Source organism: Anguilla rostrata, chromosome 3, assembly GCF_018555375.3.
Source record: "Anguilla rostrata isolate EN2019 chromosome 3, ASM1855537v3, whole genome shotgun sequence".
NCBI classification, from domain to species: domain Eukaryota; kingdom Metazoa; phylum Chordata; class Actinopteri; order Anguilliformes; family Anguillidae; genus Anguilla; species Anguilla rostrata.
In genome coordinates this window covers 29,741,267-29,763,527 of record NC_057935.1, presented here as the reverse complement: position 1 = coordinate 29,763,527, position 22,261 = coordinate 29,741,267, and the positions used below count along the sequence as shown (strand labels likewise).

The window sequence follows — 22,261 nt, the reverse complement described above, 5'->3', positions numbered from 1 at the left end:
AGATTGCTGGGAAAAATTTCTGTGCAGCTATCAAGTCTTCCTGTTCTCCTTCTTGAATTATTATGTAAGGTCAGTGATCTAGCTAAACAAAACAGTGAAGAGGAGTCCTACCTACAGCTAAGCGTATCAAAATTCCTTATAAACCTTAGAAACACTAAAAGCGCATCTCCACGAAATAACAGAAAATGGAGCAGGACAGAAGGGTACACAAGTTGCGACGTAGGGAGCTCACATTCTATGAGCTTCCTGATAATTTTGTCAATAAAGGCTCGTTGGATGGCTGTCAAATCAGCGAGTACATACACTGGGGACATCTCTTTTGTTGCTTTTCTGATGGTGCAACCGTATATACTTACGCCTCCACACCCTTTGTCACAGGCATTGTTTTACATATATAGCACAGTGACAGTGCTAAACGGCACACGTTGATCACACTGTACACATTCACACAAGGATAGCCATAATCCACAACCGTTTCTTAAAGGGTTACTTTGCATTTTTACACCCAGGTCCACTCTGCTGCTCATCACGAATCATGTCCTCAACTTGCCACCCCCAAAATCTCGCTCTGCCTCCCAATCAAACCAGTCTACATGCGGGACTGCCTACGCTGAAAGTGTGTTTGCATGTATGTATGTGTACGCATAGTTCTTATAGTCTACATTTAGCCTATATGCATTACTGTTCTCACTTTCTGATAACAAACACTTTGCAAAAAGAAATTATCTAATAAAAAACATGTTTTCAACATACAAAAATGCCAAGTTACTTACACATACAAAGCTCTGTCTGTAACTCAATCATTCAAACTGGCAAAATCTAGGCCTGCCATTAAAAGTATTGATATCAAAATGACACCAAGTTACTGTACTACAAACAATAAAGGCTATCTTGCCTCACCAAAATTAAAGAAGCTGTATTCCAAAGCAATGCTACCCAATGTTTCCTAAATTGTTTCAAGTCACTTGGCCCAGTGTTTTCACACATTTTACAATGTCATTCAAACTTTGTGTCACGTCAAATACGTCTAATTGCCTCACATTTTAATTCATGTACAAAACTTCTGGTGAATACCTACAGGAAGCATATTAATCAAGAAAACATATGTTTATACTTGGTTGTCAACTTTAATTTTACTAAATGTAGCCTACAAGTTCTTGTACATTTGCTACTTACAATAAATACTGCATGTAAAATAAATATTGTACATACATACAGTTGCAATCAAAATTATTCCACCCCTGTGGAAACCGTAAATATTATTTAATGTATGCTTTTTGGGCGACTTGAAACTAAAAAAACAACATTTATGAAAATACCTCAAATTAAAGCTGAGTCTGCACTTCAACCTCATTGTCACTGTATCCTTTCAAACTCAAAGTGCTAGAGTACAGAACCAAAATAACAAAAAATATGTCACTGTCCAATGAATTATGGGGCTCACTGTATATGCTTAGAAAACATTGGGTAGCATTGCTTTGGAATACAGCTTTTTTAATTTTGGTGAGGTAAGATAGCCTATATTGTTTGTAGTACAGTAACTTGCCGTCATTTTGATATCAATACCTTTAATGGCAGGCCTAGATTTTGCCAGTTAGAATGAATGAGTTACAGACAGTGCTTTGTATGTGCGAGTAACATTTTTGTATGTTGAAAACATGTTTTTTATGAGATTGCTTTATGCAACGCTCATAAAGATCTCCCGCTCCTTATGGCAATAGGCTATTTGCCATTAGGGACAAACTTATGTTTGAAGCTTAAGTTGTTTTATGCAACCAGGCACAGAATTTTACAAACAATTTGTTTTTAACATATATCGTAATATGTCAAATGCATAGTTGTTCATGATAATGCCATTTCAAATAATTTCAAAGCCAATTTAATATCACCCACCCCAACTACAGACTATTGCATTCAACTCAAACTGAATGTTCAGAGTTGACAAAATCTTCCAGAAAAAAATCCCAAATGTCAGAGTATATTTGTGAGGGCCACATAATGTAAACGTGTAACACAAAAAGGTAATTTAATTAAGTTTGGTGCATTAAAATATGTACGCACCATATTATGTTATTTGTGCATTTTATCCCACTGATATACTCAATGTATGTATTGATAATGAGTCCTTTGCGAAGTATCGCAAATTTGTATGCCGGCCCTTTAAGAGTTGCGCTCAAGCAGCAAACAGGTGGTGACGGGCCAGGTGATAGGTTTTTTGAAATTGATTTGTTGGCGTTTTTGTTTGGATTGTATTTTTTTTCAATCTACAATTATTCAACATAGCTCCAGGACACGAAAACGAGTAACCTGCTGAACCTACGTTTTAAAAGAATTCTCTTCTACCGCATCAGGAGGGTGAGCCAAAGCTTTTTGGGTTTTTTTTTTTGCTTCTTTCAATGCAATGCATTGCTTAATTATTTGGTTTTGGAGAGGAAAGAAGATTTTTATGCATTAATTTTGGTTTCGGGACTTATTATTTTTGGCACGTTTTCTGGATGTGTGTTTCCGTGGATACCGGACAAATAAACTAAACTCGGACTTCAACTTTAACTGTTATTCAATGGACAATCAGTTATTATTTCACATTGCCAGTTTACTAATGATTGTACCTGGGTTTATGTTTTCCTGATCAAATACCTGCCATATCGTTATTTTGTTGTTGTTGTTTTTTTTTGTTTATTGTTTGGTTGCCTCTACTGTAATATATAAATTCCGTTCGATTAGATTCCCGTGAATATAGCGTGTTCATTCTGTTTAAATTGGTTTGAATTTGTTATATATTTACATAGGGACAGATCTGTTGTTAAAAGCCAGTTTGTAGTATTGTACTTTGTGCCATTCTGCAAAAGTAGCAACTTGTAGAGCTGTGCTGGCATTTACTTTTGTTTTGGCTGTACAAAAGATTTTTTGTCTTTGGTACACAATTTCCCCCACTTAATGCTAAGCCTTGATCATTTTGTTATGTAGTGAACAGCACAATGCATTCCACAGAAAACCCATGCACTCCTCACTTACCTTTTTTCGATCCCAATTCCCAGCTTTCATGGACATGACTGCTTGCGGCAGGCCTCTAAAACAATTCACCAAGTTAGTCTACCTGGGCAAACACTGAAGCCCACACTTGCAAGAAAACTATTACAGAGTGTTGTCTTACCTGGAGAGACACATCAGCAGGGCACATGTCAGTTCAGCAGCACTGATAGTGTTTCCACTAGGGGTGCTAGAGAGGACAAAGGCGTTTAAACACATTTTGCAATCTGAGGCTATATAGGGTGGATAAAACAGCAATTACAGACAATGGTATAGCTGTAGCACACATATACTTATCCATATAATGGGAAAGTGATGCACAAAATATATTGTTATCATCATTATCAACAATACATTTTCGCATGATATAGGCCTAGTAATGCCCCAGTTATGCCCCAAAAGCGCTCAGCATTAAGAAATGCACAACAACTTTTAAAACAATGAAACCAAAGTTGCGTGAAAAGCTGTACTTAGAATACTTGCTTTAAATGAATCCAATCCAATTATCTTACTTCATGACAATGATGCCTCTTTTCGTGGCTGCATCCACATCCACATTGTCAACACCAGTCCCAGCTCTGCCGATTATCTTTAGGTTAACAGCTGCATTGATGATTTCTTCTGTTATTTTTGTAGCAGATCTAATCACCAGACCATCATAATCCTGCCCAGACAACATAAAATAACTTAGACATGATTTGAATGTCATATCACTTGCCAGGTCATTCCATTACACAGCATTTCCCATATAAAAGTGGATTTCAGCACCAACCATCTCTGTTACTCTAAATTAGCAACAAGTTGCATATTTCTGTAGCACCGTAGAAACATCATTTAGGCCTAGTCCGCGAGTAAAAGGCTACTGTTGCCAAATTCAACAGTCAGATTTATTAGCATGCAACATCCAATTTGTACCAAAACTTTTCATAGGCCACTCTCACATTTTCGGATAGGCATAACAGTTTTAGCTTAGTAGCTTATTTTCGCATAATTCTTTATGAAATATGGCTGAGTTCAGAACACAAAACTGTGGTTTAGAAGTAGAGCCCGACCGATGCCCGATTTTTGGGTCCGATGCTGATCCCGATTTTGGAGAGCCCTAGCCCACCGATTACCGATGTTTTGACCATTTAACCTCTTAGTGCAAAGCCCCTAGTGGTCGGCACGCCAGCATGCCGAGATTACTAAACTCAAACATTTGGTGCTACTGCAACCATAGTATGAGTTAAAAACAGAAATGCGTTGTTTTAGTTTCATTAGTAGACGATACACCACAACTATGCCGAAAACTGAGTTTCGCAGCCCCACCATTGTCGCTCTGGTCGTTCATTTAACATGCACCCCCTCCCTGCAGTCTCATCTACAAAACACGCCCCACCCTTGACATAATGGACAATATTGTCTATCTTGGCATTCATAAAAATATTCTTTCACAACTAAAAGATCATATTTCGTCATAGCAACAAGATAAACCCGACAATAGCCCTAAGATATGCCTACACAGCAGTGAAAACGCTGCTCAGTGAATAACGAAATAAACGATAAAAAGTTTTTCAAAATGATACCATGTCATTCTACAGTCAGTATCTGGGACTAAATATTGAATAAATATACAACCTTACCGTTGGTTTTACGGGTGGAGATGTCCCTTTTGAGACTGTGTGTTCATATATTGTCTTTCCGTTTGGGGAATATACGCGCATTTATGACGCCTGGGTATCTTCCATAATAGCCGTGCGTAATACCACACCTGTTGTTTAGGGCGTCGTCACCCTTTTTAGTACAGTCTGGCTTGATTGACAATTTGTTTATTCAGTAGGTGAGAGTATAAGCTTTCTAACAATGTATAACATGTCTAATTCTGCTTTTGGAATAGCGTTTTATAGGTCAGGGTAACAGAACATATTCTTAACATCGCATTCACTTACGCATTCACTCTATGTTAGCAGAAAAATACGCTGCACCTAACGAAACGTGCTCAACGATATTTCGTAATTTCTTGGAAAATACAATTATTATTGAGGACTTCTGGACATAGCTAAGCCATATGTTTTCTGATAGACCTAGCTGACATTGTTTTCTGGAGCAAAACAGAAGCGAATAGAACAGTATCATTGATACTGTCTCTGTCTCCATCTACTGAACATAGAGGAGATTTCATCATTGTTATGTAAGTATTACTGCTCAAAATATTTTGGTTATATACGTTATTTTTGAAATTGAGTATCTTTAAATAGGTTAGTGCTCTTATATAATGTGGATATTTCACACTGTAATGTAAGCGTTAGATGGTAGTGTAATAGTTTTTGTGAAGCATGCAACAGTGATGACGTCAGAGTTGGAACATTGCCAAAAAGTGGTGGACGGTTGAAAATTGTTTTCATGTCGTCCCATCTCCATACAAAAAAACATACGAGAGTACAGAGTATAGAAATACACACAAGAGTTAATTATTACACATTTAGGTTCTGTACCACATTGTGTGACAATATTTTGCATTATTTTTTTAATCTGATAGCAATGTTTCATCTTAAACCTTCATAAGCTCATTTATATGCTTTATAATGGACAAAAAGCATTTTATTCAATTTTGGAGAGATTTTGGATATGTTTCTGGACCCCTAGATATTTTAGACCACTGTACTGACTGAAAGCTTGTAATTCCCACTTGAAAACTGTGCAACAGTGACTTTCTTGAGTCAAAACAGTTGATTTGTAGTGAATATGTGAATATGTTGTGATTTACAGCAATGCATAATTTAGACATTTTGGATAGATTTGGAGATGCTGGGTACACTGCTTAGTTTTTGCTTCATACATTTATAGTAGTTCTACATATCCACCATTAGATTTTATGAACTCGTGTTCAAGAAGTTTTCGATCTAGCACATGTATAGTTTAACCTGCTGTATTTATGCAATCTCTCAGTATTTCATTGCAAACTTCAAAAGTGCAAATTCATTTTTGATTTTTTTGTCAAAACAATTGCATTTGTGGCACTTTATTTCTTCCAAAATTATGAATATAAACTAATCTGCATTAGTATTGTAAATTGTACAAATGTCTTGCTTCATTTAAGCCATTTTTCAAGTCTCTGTGGTGTTCACATCTGGAGTTATAAAGCTTCAAATAGGGTACCCCCTAAATGGGCAAGGATTGGCAAGATTTGGCTTGTGCACTAAGGGGTTAACTTATAAGCAAACAAATAAATAAATAAAAATAAACACACAAAGAACTTTTTTTTTATAGATAAAAAAAATGTAAAAGATGGTATTAAATTAAATATATATGAACACCATCTTCAAGTGGTGTGAAATCAAAATAACTCCACGCCTTGCTTTTACTCCTTTCTTTTCCAGCCATCTATAAAAAAATTAATTTAAAAAAATCAGTTTTCCAGTTTCAAACATGTATTTTTATGAATATTATTATTATTGTTATTAATTTGTTACTATTATTTCTTATCTATTCTCAGTAAATGAATTATATTTTCTTATTTTATTCCTAATACATGATCTCAGAGAGTAAGACTATCTAGCGAGCTTCCCTGTCCATAAGAATTTGGTGGTGTACAATGCGCTCTGACGCGTGACTAGATGACACATTCGCTCACAATAACGCAACAGCTTGACACAGCCTCATTATTTCTTATTATCTATTCTCAGTTAGTTAAATGAATTATATTTTCTTATTTCATTCCTACTACATGATCTCAAAGAGCAAGACTTTATCTAGCGGAGCTAATGAGTGAATCAAGTGTAACGTTAGATGAAATACGTAACATGAGGCTTCCCTGTCCATAAGAATTCAGTGGTGAAACAAACTACAACGCGCTTTTCGGTTACCTGTTGGTTGATTCACTTCTCCAACAGCAATCCTTCTCTCATGTTATCACGACAAAGCTAGATAACATGACTTAAAATGATCTACGTTAGAAGTGTTTTATCGGGTTTTTTTACTGTCTGGTTAGCTTGCTACGATGACGCGTGACCAGATGACACACTCACTTGCAATAACACGTTGGCTACTGACACAGCATCATATAGTAGCTAATATCATTATCTCAGATAAAAATACAAATGTGTGATGCATTCAATCACCATTTTATTTTGGCTGGTTATTCATTTGAGAATACAGCGATGTCCTCTGGAAATGTAGATCCTACGCTGCTTATGTGCTTACTGCCACTTCATAAAGGCTTGCTAGCCAACTAGCTTGCTAAAGTTCACCAAATGTGTTAGCTAGCTAGCTCGCTTGATAATGAGGATTGATAAACATAGTGGTCGTATAAACACATTTAATTAAAAACTTTAACAAAACAATGTTCATTGTTCAGAAAAATGTGCAATCTGTGTGGAAGTGCACATAAATAAATAAATAAATAAATAAATAAATAAATATATACCTTTATTGCAGCGAGTCTGTGCAGACATGTCTTGCTGTGGACAATATTGGATGTGGCACGAGGGACAAGCGTCTTATTACAGAAGTAGCGTGTTAGCTTCTGCAGTTCACACTTGTATTAGAGCTCCCTCTACTGGATAATTCTAGTAAATAGCAATTACAACGTTCAAACAGACAAGCAATGTTCTTTGTTTATTATACTTATTTAAAAATTGGGACACATCGGCTGCATAACTGCCGATCCCGATGTCGTCAAAAAAGTCAAATAATGGCCGATATATCGGTCAGGCTCAATCCATGACATGAGAAAAAATAGAACCAGGCAGTAACGTTAAATGCATTTCCCAATTTAGAATTCGATTGCATGATTACATTTCAAACTTTTCATATTTCACCAGATTCTAACAAGAATTTGAATTTCGAATAAAAAGTAACAGCCCTAAACTACCTCTGTAAATTGTAATGAAAACACGCATTTCAAAATATGCGATTCCACTGAAAAGGAGACGCTAGCCTACTTAAGCGTTCTAGAATTTCCCCCATTTTTCCTATAGCAGGGGAGGGGAACCTTTTTCCTGTTTGGGGCCAGATTAATATTTGCATATATAACAGTGGGCCATAGACTGCTATGAACTCTCATGTTAATTAGTAACATCCATGTTATGTTAACTGAATTTTCATATGTAAACTTGATCTAAAAGTGAACATACCTTAATTTCAATGTGATGGCTGACTAAACTTTGCCTCAACTATTGGAATGTCTGGTGGCACTGATGTTGTTGCCACACGGAGTTGGCTCTCCAAGTTACATTACATTTATTTAGTTGATGTCTGTCAGTCTGGAATGAAGTCTGTCCTTTGCAAGTCAGAGCTTGGAGAAGAACTGTTCACCGCGGTGGTACCACGGTATGTGGTTCCAAACAGTGATGTGTTCAAACTTGTCAATGCTTATATTTTGCTTATAGAAACCTAGCAGATCCATGTTGCTGAGCCTGGCCTTCAGTTGACAGTTGTTCTGCAGTTCAATGATCTCTAGCTACATGCACTCCGGCAGCTCTGGTAGTGTCGTGCACAGCCAACAATGAAAGCAAATCTCAAAATCTTTGGTAATCCCACACAGGAAAAAAGTCAAGTCAAGTCAAGTACAACTTTATTTGTTCCCAGAGGGGCAATTGTTCGATTTCATTTCGGTCAACACACCACTGTATGGGTCATCCTCGCCGAGAGGGTGAGCTAATAGGAGACTGAATAGCAAATGAACCACCACTACGGGGCGGACACGACGTCACGCAATAAGTATTGCCTCATGTTCACCGCTCATTCTCTTTTTGCCTCCTACAAGACAGGTTTGAGCTTTGAGAGAATGATTTAAAATAGTAATTTGCATGCTTTATCGTGCCTTTTTACGTGTTGCTTGTTGATTTGAAACTAACCTTCTGTGTTTCGTTTCAGACGAGCTTCGTTATTTTCGTTTTGATCCACGAATTCTCTCCCATCTGCCAAACGGAGCCTCTTCTCCTTAAAAAGGAGTACGCTACCCGAGGCATCTTCACTCCCACACAGCGTGCTGCGTTTTGTGTTTGGTACTGCTGATTGCATGTGTGCGCATTTCTGGTAAGACTAATGCTTTTTGTTTAGTGAGGTTGTTTAAGCAGCTCACTGATGTTACCTTTTGAATTATATTAGTTTTACTACTGATATTTTTCTGGTTATAGTAACTTGTAGTAACTTGTATTGAATTTAATTGGTTTTGCATTTTTGCATACATTTCTATTGTATACATATATAATATAATATACATGCACTATTTTGCTACTTACACATTATATCATAGATATATTGTTGTACTTTGTGCTGAACACAAACGTTTCAGAGAGCTTCTGCGTCAGTGAGGTCGTACGCCACCTTAGGCTCCTCCACCCCCTCATGTCCCTGCAGTATTACTGTTCGGGTCCGTGGTTTATTGGTGGTGTGTGCACTGCAGCATTCATTATGTTGGAGGGTGCGCGGGATTCGGGAGGCGGAGGGCGTCCCACCTGGGCAACCAGTTTGTATGGAGCGTGATGGGGAGGGATTGCACACGCAGAGGCCTGCGGCCAGGAAGCATACTGGGAAACGCCGGCATCGGGAGCCTGAGCTCCTTCAGCTGCAGCTGCAGATGCGGACAATACAGCACGAGCTGTTCACTGCAGCATCGGACAGCCTGGACCGTTCGCTTGACCCCCAACATTCAGAGACTGAGGAGGGGTCTGTGTCTGACCAGGAGGAGTACTCCACTTCATCTGGGCCCCCTGCCCAGGATCCCTCTGACCTGGCTGTGATTTTCAGGGCGGCTGAGTGTGCTCACCTTCCCCCTCCAGCCTCTGCTCCTGTTCCTTCGGTTTTTGATCAGGCCGCAGGTTTTGCCACTTTTGCCTGACTTCATGGTTGAGTTACAATCGTCCTGGAAGTCTCCTGGGATGTCTGCACTTCCCAGGACCCAGCTTGCCAATCTGGCTGGTGCTGCGTCCTATGGGGTGGCTGCTGTTCCTCAGGTTGGGCCTATATTTGCGATGCTTGCTGGGGCTGCTTGCAAGGCTGGACATCATTCCCAGCATCCCAATAAGCGCTGCCAGGCTACTGACAGTCAGCTGCACAAGGCTTACAAGGCCTCTGCCTTGTCAGCTCGGCTGACCAGCACCAACACGCTACTGTTGGAGTATTTGGAGGGGTTGCTGCAGGACCTGTCCTTCGCTGCCCCCCGTGGCTCAGTGGTGGAGATGTTGCGGGTGGTTTACATCATAATGCGTGGGGCTAGTGCTCATGCCCAAGCCCTGGGGCATTCCATGGCCTCGGTCATTCAGGCCCGTCACCAGGTGTGGCTGTCCCGGTCCAGTCTGGCAGACCAGGACTGCATGGCAGTCCTCGTGGCCCCTGTAGTCCCTGGGGAGGTGTTTGGTTCACCTGCAGAGGCTGCGCTGGAGCAGTCTTGCAGGACGAGGGAGCTGGCGCGTTCCGTGAGGCAGGCTCTGACCCCAAGGCCCCCAGTACACAGTGCGTTTGAAAGTCATGCTGGTCACGGAGCACCTCCATCTTTAGGCCCCACCGACTTTGTAATAATCTCATAAAAAACAAATTTTCAACGTACAAAAATGCCAAGTTACTCAAAAGTATTGATATCAAAATGACGCCAAGTTACGGTGCTACAAACAATATAGGCTATCTTGCCTCACCGAAATTACATAAGATGTAGGCTATTTCAAAGCAATGCTACCCAATATTTCCTCAATTCTTTCAAGTCACTTGGCCCTGTGTTTTGTAATCTTACCATTTAACAATATCATGCAAACTTTGTGTCAGATCAAAGAGTCAAATATTTCGAATTGCCCCATGGAACACATTGAAATTAATGTACAAAACTGCTGCTGAGTAACTACAGGAAGCATATTTCTCCAGAAAACATGTTTGTACTTCTGAACTGAATTTGAGTACATGTGCAAGTTATTGTATATTTGCTACGTACAATAAATACTGCATGTAAAATACATATTGTACATACATACATAGAGAACTTATTTATCCCCATGGGGACATTTCCCTCGCAGCATGTTACATTCACATTTACGAACACACACTTATACCAAGAAACATACTTTCATTCATGCAACAGAAAGGCTGGGCAGCGAAATACATACATACCAATACAAATTGGACATATAGACGCCTATTCAATCAATCTTGACTGTGAGAGAGCCATCCACACATATGTTTGGCCTGTCCATGTAGTGCATGCTTATACACACAGGGCCAAGTGACTTGAAAGAATTGAGGAAATATTGGGTAGCATTGCTTTGAAATACATCTTGTCATTTCGGTGAGGCAAGATAGCCTATATAGTTTGTAGTACCGTAACTTGGCGTCATTTTGATATCAATACTTTTGAGTAACTTGGCATTTTTGTACGTTGAAAACGTGTTATTTATGAGATATTTCTTTTTGCAAAGCGTTTTATTATGAGTGAGAAATGCGAAGTGACCCTGTAAGAAACGGTTGTGGATTATGGCTATCCTTGTGTGAATTTGTACAATCTGATGAGCGTGTACTGTTTAGCAGTTTCGGTTTGCTATATATGTAAAACAGTGGCTGTGACAAAGGGTGCGGTGGCGTGTAAGTGTAAAACATATCAGAAACGCATATGAAATATGGCCAGTGTATGTACTCACGGATTTGACGTCCATCCAACGAGCCTTGACTGACAAAAGAATCAGCAAGCCCGTAGAATTATAACTCCCTAGGTCGCAACTTGTGTAGCCTTCTGTCCTGCTCCGTTGTCTGTTATTTCGTGGAAATGCACTTTTAGTGTTTGTAAGGTTTGTAAGGCATTTTGATAGGCTTATCTGCAGGTAGGAATCCTCTTCGCTGTTTTGCTAAACTAGAACCGGAAAACATGATAGTGGAGAATAGGAGCAGACGCATATGTCCCAGCAGGCTTTGCATATGAGAAAATAACAACAGCGTGAGAGAAATTAGGACGAAATGATGAAATTGCGTATTGATTGACATGATCACGGAGTATAGTGCGAAGTAAATGGAGTGACCATGAGCGAGCTTATATTCCTTATCGAACGGTAGGCTATATATAACAGTCGCTATAAAGCGCCAGCTGCTAAAGTGGAGGGTTAAGTAACGTGTGAAATCTATTGCACTGCTGTGTTTTTTTCATGTTCAGTACTAGTAGTTATAATTATGAGTGAATCATGTTTTTAAATGTAATGTTTTAATGGGGAGTTGCAAAACGTACATACGTAGTAATTGTTTGTATGTGGCTAGATAGAGAACAGGGCGAGGTAACATGAATGTAGAAACGTGGCGTTTGCTGATAAGAAGGTTTTGTACAGTAGCCAAGTGAAGAAATGTAGTTAGTAGAAATGGCACAGCTGTGAACTGGTGTAACTTTTTAATAAAAGGAATACATTTGCCGTCATGAAATGCAAAAGGGGGGCCATGAGTGAGTTTTGGTAAAGCAAATATAAGCGTAAGAGAACGTTAGTGTAAAAGAGGAAATTATCTGCCGGAGGACGAGGCGGGATTCAATCCTTCAACCGGAGGTTTACCAGTCTGTGACTTTGTTAGTGCAGCACCATGACATAGCTATGCAATGCGTGAAATATCATTAGCAAACCTGTCTGTGGTTTTAAAGAACGTTGAATCCATATGGCTTTGCAATATTGTAGCCGGTTAATAACTGAACGTGCAGACGGTACGTCATAATTCAGTGTATACGTTCGGTGAACGGCAGGTAATTATGGTGCAAAAGCAATAATTGAGAAGTAGTAGACAATTATTAGTGAGGGTAAAAGCAGGTTAAAGAAACGTGTCCCTAGCTGGGCTTGAACCTAAGACCCCGTGTTCCCAAGACTGTAACCTTACCCACTAGGCCACAAGCAGAATAGCCATTTAAACTGGAAATGTTTCAGAGTAAGAAGCTATGGGTATTTTGCCTGTGTATGCGAGTTTTTGATTGGCTCGTGTAGGTGAAGATTTGGCGGGTGTCGGTAAAATGTCCAATGGGGAGACATGTTATTAGTGGGATAGGCGGCAGGAAAAATAAGAATGAGAAGAAGAAAGAGAAGGATAAAACGCAAAATCCCCTTAGTTTGGGGCTTTATTGTGTGGACATGTGAAGTTGTTTATGAAATCTGTCTGTTGAAATGGGGTCAGAATGTACAGAATTTAATGTTTTTAAGGGCTGAGTGTCTGTGGCTGTTGTGGTTATTTCTGTGGGGAACCCTGAAAAGTGCCAAACTCTCGGTGCTGTATAGGTATGGGGCATGCCCCCGCCAACGCGTAACTTGGCAGGATGGCATACCTGCCATCCCAATAATAAGTTTACTCTTATAATTAACTTGTTATTAATATTACATAAATAGAAATTGATAAACGAATTAAACTAGTTAGAAACTTTGAACTTGCGTCACACGTTCGCGTGGTGATGTGCGGGGGATTCTATACAGTGCAATCGCGGTCTGTGAGCATGTGAGCTGGAAACGCTACTGTTTCTAAATATTTCTGTTGAAATTTTACTATTTGGATTTTGTTCTGCTGAAAATCGTTTATCAAGAGCTTCTTGAGACTGTCTTCTAACTATCTTTTGAGTTGTACCTACCAAAATCAAGAGTGTGAGGGAGCTAGTCAACGCTAGCTGACGTTAGCTAGCTGGGGAGACATGGACAAATTTTTGCTGAAGAGAAAAGATCCTGTCTCTGATCAACATCAACCGTCAACATCCGAAGGGGACGCACGCTCAACATCCAAAACAACCGAGCCTCCTGAAAAGCGAAAGAGAGCAGCGAGGAAATACCGGGAGGAATACCTGAAATATGGATTTACATTTCAGAACAGGGTGGAGTAGAAGTGCCGCAGTGTGTCGTATGTACAGCTCGCCTCTCGAACGAATGCATGAAACCGGCAAAGCTACTCAGACACCTTGAAACGAATCACAGCAGTCTGAAAAATAAACCTTTGGATTATTTCAAGGAGTGCTTAAAGGTTTTCAAAGATCAGCAGTCTTTGATAAGAAAGACATTGAAGGTGAGTTCCAACGCCCTTAAAGCCTCGTATCAAGTGGCACTACGAGTTGCGCAAAGTAAAAAAGCACACACTGTTGCAGAGACTTCAATACTGCCGTCTGCCATTGACATTTGCAAAACGATGCTTGGGGATAAACTCAAATGCATTCCTTTGTCTGACAACTCAATATCCCGCAGAATTGATGAAATGGCATATGATGTCAAAATTCAGCTGATCGAAAAACTTAAGTCCACTGAATTTGCAATACAATAGGCCTATTTCACAAGATGGCGACCAAAACCGGATGTAGGGATACTTTGTTTCCAGTTACCGTTGCTACGGACGCAAGTCCATTTCTGACAGCGAAAAATTGAGCCTAAACAGCGACGTGTCCTCACAGTCCCTAATAGCTCTGCCAAAGTTCACTATGTCCGATGTTACCCGCATTGTCGAAGCATTGCCAGTGAACGTTAAGCGGTCTAAACTAGACACGGGCTATAAATTCTTTTTTGAGAAGTTTATATTTGGTTATGAAGGTAAGTATAATGTTAGCTCTGGTTCGCCAGAAAGCTAAATAGCTAGCTTCCTAACCACAGCAAGTTAGCCGATTAAAGAGATATTTCACTTCGACATAACCCAAATTATTTTCTGGAGGTGACCCCATTGTGTTTTCGTAGCGTGAAGCAACATCTGCTGTCCATTAACAGCGTCTCTGTTCCTCTCGGTTGTCCCGAAAATGAATGAATAGGGAGCCTGACAGCTGTGAGGAAAAGCAATTCTGTTAACGTTGACGGTCAGCAGGGGAGGCAAAGCTATGTAAGTACAATGCATTAGGCTCCACAAAATTACTTATATTACACCGAAGTGAAATATCTCTGAACTAAGTTTTGTACTACCGTTACTATTTTGTGACTTTGTTTGTGCTGTACTTGTTCTAATAAAGATTTATATTGCTTGTCAAATCGCCTGTGAAATGCCGGTGTCCAGTTCACTACCGAGCTGTTTGTTTTCATGGCTGATAAAAACTACCCACAGCTGATATATCTTAAGTAGGCTTCTCGCGATGTCCGTCAATACATTTTGTAATTACAATTAACAACTAAAATAAACGTGCATCTGCAGTTTCAACATTGAATATCCAAATATGTGCTTGCCAACAAGCTAGCTGGCTAAAACGTAATTTGCTAAATCATAACAAAATAAAGCTAGCTAACTGATTTTATGACATTCTTGAGTAACAAGTACCATGACTGAAACTGCGGTAGTTCTCAATGAATGATAAAAAATATATATATATATATAAAACAAAGGAGTTGGTAGGGGACTCAGACATTTAGACCCAAATGTATGTGAGGAGAAAAGTTTAATATCGAGTGTAATCTTATTCACAAAGCAGTAGCTAACTAGCTAGCTATCGTAATGGGTTAGTTTATGTTAGTTTGCAACATTATGACAGTCATGCTACCTAGCAAGTTTTTTTCTTATTTTGGAGTACATCTGTGGGAAAGCTGTGAAAGGGCAAATAAATTCTTTTTTGAATTGGTACACAGGGGAACGCTACAAAACAAAAAAGCTCTTCGTCGCTGCCATTGTTTTGGTATCTGTTAAGATAACCGGAAATAAGAGACCCCTACATCCAGTTTACATACGCGGAAATGTGAAATAGGCCTATTGGATGAATCAACAGATATCGCCAACGTCGCACAGTTAATCGCTTTCGTGCGTTTCATTGATGATGGCAAGATATCGGAAGAATTTTTATTTTGCAAACAGCTGACCGGTCGCACTACCGGTGTTGATGTTTTCAAAGTAATTGATGACTTTTTCAGAGATAATGATATTTCCTAGGCAAAATGTGTAGCTTTGTGCACTGACGGAGCGAGAGCAATGAGCGGTAGCCATAGTGGCCTACTGGCGCATGTAAAGCAAGCTGCCCCTGAAATCATGTGGACACACTGTGTGCTGCATCGGGAAAACTTTGCCGCCAAAGAATTAGGCTAAGTCCTGAACTCAGTGATGTACTTGGAACAGTCGTTAAGGTTGTTAACTTTATCAAGAAAAGGGCATTGAACACACGTCTTTTTGCATCTCTGTGCGAGGAAATGGGCGAGCGGTACAGCGCTCTTTTATTTCATTCAGAAGTAAGGTGGCTTTCCCGAGGAGCTGTGTTATCACGAGTACTTGAATTGTGCTCAGCAATACATGAATTTTTGGTTTCCCAAAACCAACGCGAATGGGCCAGCTGTTTTGAAGACAATGTCTGGTTGTCAAAACTAGCGTATCTCACAGATCTCTTTTCTGAATTGAACAAGCTGAATTAATCGATGCAGGGGCGCAACGCGAATGTCATTCAGTTGTATGACAAGCTCGAGGGATTTGCAAAAAAAGTCAAGAGATGGCAGTCGCGAGTGGCAGAAGGGAACATTTCCATGTTTTCCTCGTTGGAAGAGATCGCCCAAAACAATGCAATCACACAACTTGTGAAGCGCATCATCTGCGCTCACCTAAAAGGAACTGAAAAACAGTTTGAAAAGTACTTTCAGGAGTCGAAGTATTGGCGTTGTGACAGAATGTGGATTCAGTTTCCATTCACAGAGAATGCAACACATGGCTCAAGTTTATCTAGCATTGAAGAGGACCAGCTAATTGAACTGTCCAGTGATAGCATTCACAAGAACAGTTACCAGACAAAAACTCACAGAATTCTGGACTGGTTGCCAGGTTGAATTCCCTGATCTCATCTCAAAGGCCTTTTGCCCTTTGCCACAACTTATTTGTGTGAAAGTGCATTCTCATCCCTCACCTATTTAAAAAATACCAGTCACGACTACAACCAGAGAATGACCTGAGACTTAGCTTATCCGCAATCTCCCAAAGGATAGATCAGGTGTGTGACTCCCACCAGGGTCAGGTTTCCCATTAAACTTAGGTAACGTTACATTTATTTTTAATATTAATGAATCATTAATAATTGTGCATCTTTTCATTCAATGACACTGTTTAAGTAGATTGAACGACAGATTAAAATCCCCCATACACAAACCATTTTCATTTATTATTGAGGGGGTCCCTGGTTTCTCCTTTCGTCTCCACAGGGGTCCCTGGTCCAAAAAAGGTTGAAAACCCCTGATCTAGGAGGATCGGTCCCTGAAAGGGTTGTGGAGCCCCCCATGGGCGGGGAGGCACATAAACCTTCTAGAAATGGAGGCAGTGCTTCGGGCACTGGCCCATTTCCTCCCAGTGGTCCGGGGCAGGCACATCCTGGTTCGAACAGACAGCTCCACGGTTGTCTCCTACATCAACCGACAGGACAGTATACGGTCTCCGACCCTGCATGCCAAGGCACGCTAACTCCTACTCTGGACACACGCTCAAGGCGTGTCCATGAGGGCAGGCACGGCCAATGTGGCAGCCCATCTGTTGTCCGGGGGGGGGGGGGGGGCAGACCAGGGGAATGGCGCCTGCACCCAGACATTCTGCAGGCCATTTGGTCTCACTTCGGGATGGCTCAGGTGAACCTTTTTGCGTCCTTGGAGAATGCTCATTGTCCCCTGTGGTACTCCATAGTGGGGCCAGTGGGGACCTTGGGTGTGGACGCTTTGGTGAACCAGTGGCTTCCAGTGCTGCTTTATGCCTTTCCCCCTTTTCCTCTCCTGGCTGTGGTTCTGGCGAGGATCAGGGAGTCGAAGGCAATAGTTCTGCTGATTGCTCCCGACTAGCCCCATCGGACCTGGATGGCAGACTTGAGGGAGCTGCTGGTGGGTGCCCCATGGCACCTTCCGACCAGGGTGGATATGCTGTCGCAGGCCCAGGGCCTGCTATGGCATCTGAACCCAGAGATTTACAGCCTGCATGTTTGGCCCCTGGACGGAGGTCGCTACGGGACCTAGATCTAGTGGTGCTAGGGACACTTCAGGCATAAAAAGCACCCTCTACGAGGGCACTTTATGCCGGGAAGTGGGGCAGGTTCAGCCGCTGGTGCCAGGAAAAAGGGTCTGACCCGGTCTTTTGTGACATTCCAGTCATCTTAGCGTTCCTACAGTCCCTCTTTGAAGACTGTAGCTGCTATCTCTTGGCTGCTATCTCTGACTGCCATGAGCGCATCGATGGCCTGACGGTGGGTTCGCACCCTCTCGCCAGCCAGTTCCTTGGAGGAGTCAGACGGCTTCGCCCACCTAGGTTGACCTCGCTCCCCTCTTGGGACTTACAACTGGTTTTAAATGCCCTCACCGAGCCGCCCTTTGAGCCCTTGGCCGGTCTCAGTCTGAAGCGCCTCTCCCTAAAAACTGCTTGCCTGCTCGCCATTGCCTCTGCGAGGCGTGTAAGCGAGCTGCATGCGCTGTCCGTACACCCCTCCTGTTTACGGCTGGGTGACGGTGGCTCTGCGGCTTCTCTGCTTCCTAATCCTGCTTTGCGGCCCAAGGTCCTCTCGCAGTCATACGTTTCTCGGTCTTTGGTTTTATAGGCTTCTCATCCTCCCCCTCATGACTCCCCTGAGGAGGCCAGACTTCACTCACTGTGCCCTGTCTGGGCCCTGCAGTCTTATGTTTCCTGCACAGGAGCTGTGAGGAAAACCATCTATTTATTTGCTATGGAGGGGCTGCGCAGGGCCAGGCCTTATCTAAACAGCGTTCGGCCCACTGGATTGTAGATGCAGTTTCCATGGCATACAGCAGCGGTGGTGTGCCCCCTCCCACAGGTGTGGTGGCTCACTCCACTCGGGGTGTAGCTGCCTCTTGGGCTTTATTTTGTGGTGCCCCGCTATCTGACATATGTGCGGCGGCTGGCTGGGCTTCATCCCTCACGTTTGCCAGGTTTCATCGCCTGGACGTGGCGTCGTCTACGTCAGTTGCCTCCTCTGTCCTCTGGGCAGCGGAGCAACCTTGAATAGGCCTATAATTTGTTAGGATTCAGGGTGTTTTTAATCACCCAGTGGTTATTTTTCCATTTGCTCTTTACATTTGCTCCTTCAGAAGAAGGGCATCTAAATGTGGTTTAGATTTGAGACTGCATTTTTGGGCGGTGTTTCATTACCCCACTACATCCCGCTCCTGACTGATTTGCTATTCTGTTGACCCATACAGTGGCATGTTGACCGAAATGAAATTGAACCAAGGTTACCTGCGTAACCATTTGTTCTATGAATGAAGGTCAACACACCACTCGGCATCGTCACTCAGGGAATTCCATGGCTTTCAGTCGGCAAAAGAGAATGAGCAGCAGACATGAAGCAATAGCCTACTTATTGTGTGACGTCGTGTCCGCCCCGTAGTGGTGGTTAATTTGCTATTCAGTCTCCTAGTAGCTCACCCTCTCGGCAAGGATGACCCATACAGTGGCGTGTTGACATTTATTCCTAGAACCGAGGTTACCTATGTAACCATTTGGTTGTGCAGCAGTGAAAACAGTACCAAGGCAATTAAGTACAATATATAGGCTAACAAAAAATAAAAACATAGAATACAAGTAAAAACATAAAATACAGTAAAAAACAGAATACAAGTAAAAACATAGAATACAGTAAAAACATACATTTTTGTAAAAACATAGAATGCATAATATTTATCAAGCGTGGTTGGGTGGTCAAGCTGGTAGCTGGCTAGTGTTGATTGTGTGTTGTAAAATGAAAAAAACTCAAAATCAGAATCTTGCAAAGACTTCTCAATATCTCATGCCTTGTCACTGATACGATCAAACACAGTCCGGCGAGACAAGCTAAGGTTCTGAAACAATTAAAGGTTTTCTGGAGCAAGTATTTGTGCAGTAGCAACCATGCACTCCTTTCCAAATTTGCCTTCATAATACGGCCTCAGTCTTTTACCATATCAGTTCACTCACTACATAGTTTGCCTTTGTGACATTGTCCAGCTCCTTTTTAGTTCGCAGGAAAGACTCTTGTTGTGCAGCGAGATTATTACCGAACTCCTTGATTTTCTCCGCTGCGCCGTTCCTTCAAGAGCAGCATAACTTGCATGTCTGCAGGCGTCTCTCAATATTGCTCTTTTTGAGAACGGCAAGAGGTTCTCCACAAATTAAGCAAACGGGCTTGCCTTTCACTTCCACAAAAAAGTAATCCACCATCCATTTCTCTTCAAAAACGCAACCTTCAGCATTAACTTTTCTTCGCTTCACCATTTTCCCAATTAGCTAAACCGCACACTTGAGATATGGCTATTTGATGGCTTTCACTTTGAGTGACATTGCTAAATTTGAATTAGTTGATGAAACTGTTGCCATTGTACTGTCTTTCGTATTTTTAATCTTCGAAGGCAAAGTTTCATTCTGTTTTTCAAATTGCTGTTAGTATATTATAACCAACTTTAGCTTTCTTAAAACAGGAAAATATACTGGCTATATCAAATCTAGGAAACATCCAGTGTGATATTGACTGGATGGCCGTATACAGTTTGTATTTATTTATTTTCACAGATAGCTAGCTAGCCAACTACTGAATATATTCACAACAGAGCCTAAACTATGTAGTTAAACTGTAACTTGGAATCGAGCACATTATGCAATCCCTCAATCGGGGAAAGCACCATCCCTCATGGACATATACCATCACCGGCCACTTTCAGGTACACCTGTTTATCTGTTCCTTAACGCAAATATCTAATCAGCCAATCACGTGGCAGCAACTCAATGCATTTAGGCATGTAGACATGGTCAAGACAATCTGCTGAAGTTCAAACCAAGCATCAGAATGGGGAAGAAAGGTGATTTAAGTGACTTTGAACATGGCATGGTTGTTGATGCCAGGTTTGAGTATTTCAGAAACTGTTGATCTACTGGGATTTTTCAGGTATGCAGAAGAGCATCTCTGAATGCACAACATGTCAAATCTTGAAGCAGATGGGCTACAGCAGCAGAAGACCACACCGGGTGCTAGCAAGGTGTAGGCTACCTAATAAAGTGGCCGGTGAGTGTATATATTATACACACACACACACACACATATATGTGTATGTGTATGTGTATATGTGTGTATATGTGTATATATATATATATATATATATATATATATATATATATATATATATATATATATATATATATATGCACACATACATATCTCAATAAGCAAGTAATTGATTTAAAAGGATAGTCATTTAATCATATGGAAACTCTCAAACATTAGATCCAACTGCTTTTAAGTTCACTAATACTCATTATAGCATTAAAGTAAAAGATTTTCATTAAAATAAATGTCTTTTAAGTCACTATCTATCGCTGCATTGGGTAACACAATGGTGATTGAGCCTATTTTTATATTAATTTATACTATTATTATTATCATAATTCATGATTAAAAAACTTGGGTGTCTGTGGCGACATTCCAGGGAAAAAATCACAAGCGGCGCAGTTAGTGACGCGTTTTCCATCACCAATCAGTGGTTGGTCCGCCAGAGAGGGTAGGCGGAACTAACGCAACAGCCTCGCTCTTCAACTCACTTGTGTGTGAGCGGCGTACTGTTTTTTCCGGTGTCTGCCAGCATTACAATAACAGAGAAGGGGGGGTTGGGGGAGTTATGGAACCCTAAAAAGTTTTTGTGTAACATGAGAGATCATATTATTTGTTGATGTAGATTTTGTATTACATTTAATAACAATGTAACTTTACTAAATTACATAGCTATTTGCACAGCTAACGCCAGCTACCGGACCATGTCAAGAAAGACAGCATTAGTTTAGACAACGTTGCGCACAGTATCCATCGCTCATATCAGGTAACGTTGCGTTAGCTAGCTAGCTAATGTAATTAACACAATCTAATGTCGGCTAACAATTGGAAAAAAATGCTAGCTAACGCTACCAACCTCGCAAAACATCTCTCGAATGCAATGCTACCTTGTTGCAACGTTGCAGTGTAGCTAACTTAAGGCCAGTTCAGATCAATGATTCGCAACGAGACTGGGTGCAACTTGCAAAATTCCAAGACGTCTGATTGTAAACGTTCTAAAACGTCATGCAGGAGAAAACTAAATAAAAGACTACGGCAGTATGGATTAGCATTGTTATTATTTTATTACGCTTCCTCATATGTTCCTTCAGCCTTTATGCCCTTTTTGATGAAATCTCCTTTGTTTTTGTTTTATTCTTCTTGTTCTGATTGCTAATTTAACACCCAGCTCAGCTTTATTCTTGAACAGTTTAGCTGGCAAAACCAGAAACACCAGGGGTAACATTTTGCAAGGCAGTTGTTTCAAAAATACCACACAACAATCATTCACGAAAAAGACTGCTTATTGTGCACGAGCCACAGCGAATCCCGCAAATT

At 41.0% G+C, this 22,261-nt stretch overlaps 1 protein-coding gene across 3 annotated transcripts in view; it reads right to left on the bottom strand.

The window, feature by feature from the left end:
- phgdh (phosphoglycerate dehydrogenase) overlaps positions 1–22,261 on the bottom strand; it is a 95,067-nt gene that overhangs the window by 66,572 nt on the left and 6,234 nt on the right. For all 3 annotated transcript variants that reach the window (XM_064329886.1, XM_064329885.1, XM_064329887.1), the window contains exons 2-4: positions 3,543–3,694; positions 3,155–3,220; positions 3,016–3,070 (exon numbers count right to left, since the gene is read on the bottom strand). In XM_064329886.1, coding sequence (XP_064185956.1) covers positions 3,016–3,070; positions 3,155–3,220; positions 3,543–3,694 — 273 coding nt within the window. The remainder of the gene's footprint in view (positions 1–3,015; positions 3,071–3,154; positions 3,221–3,542; positions 3,695–22,261) is intronic.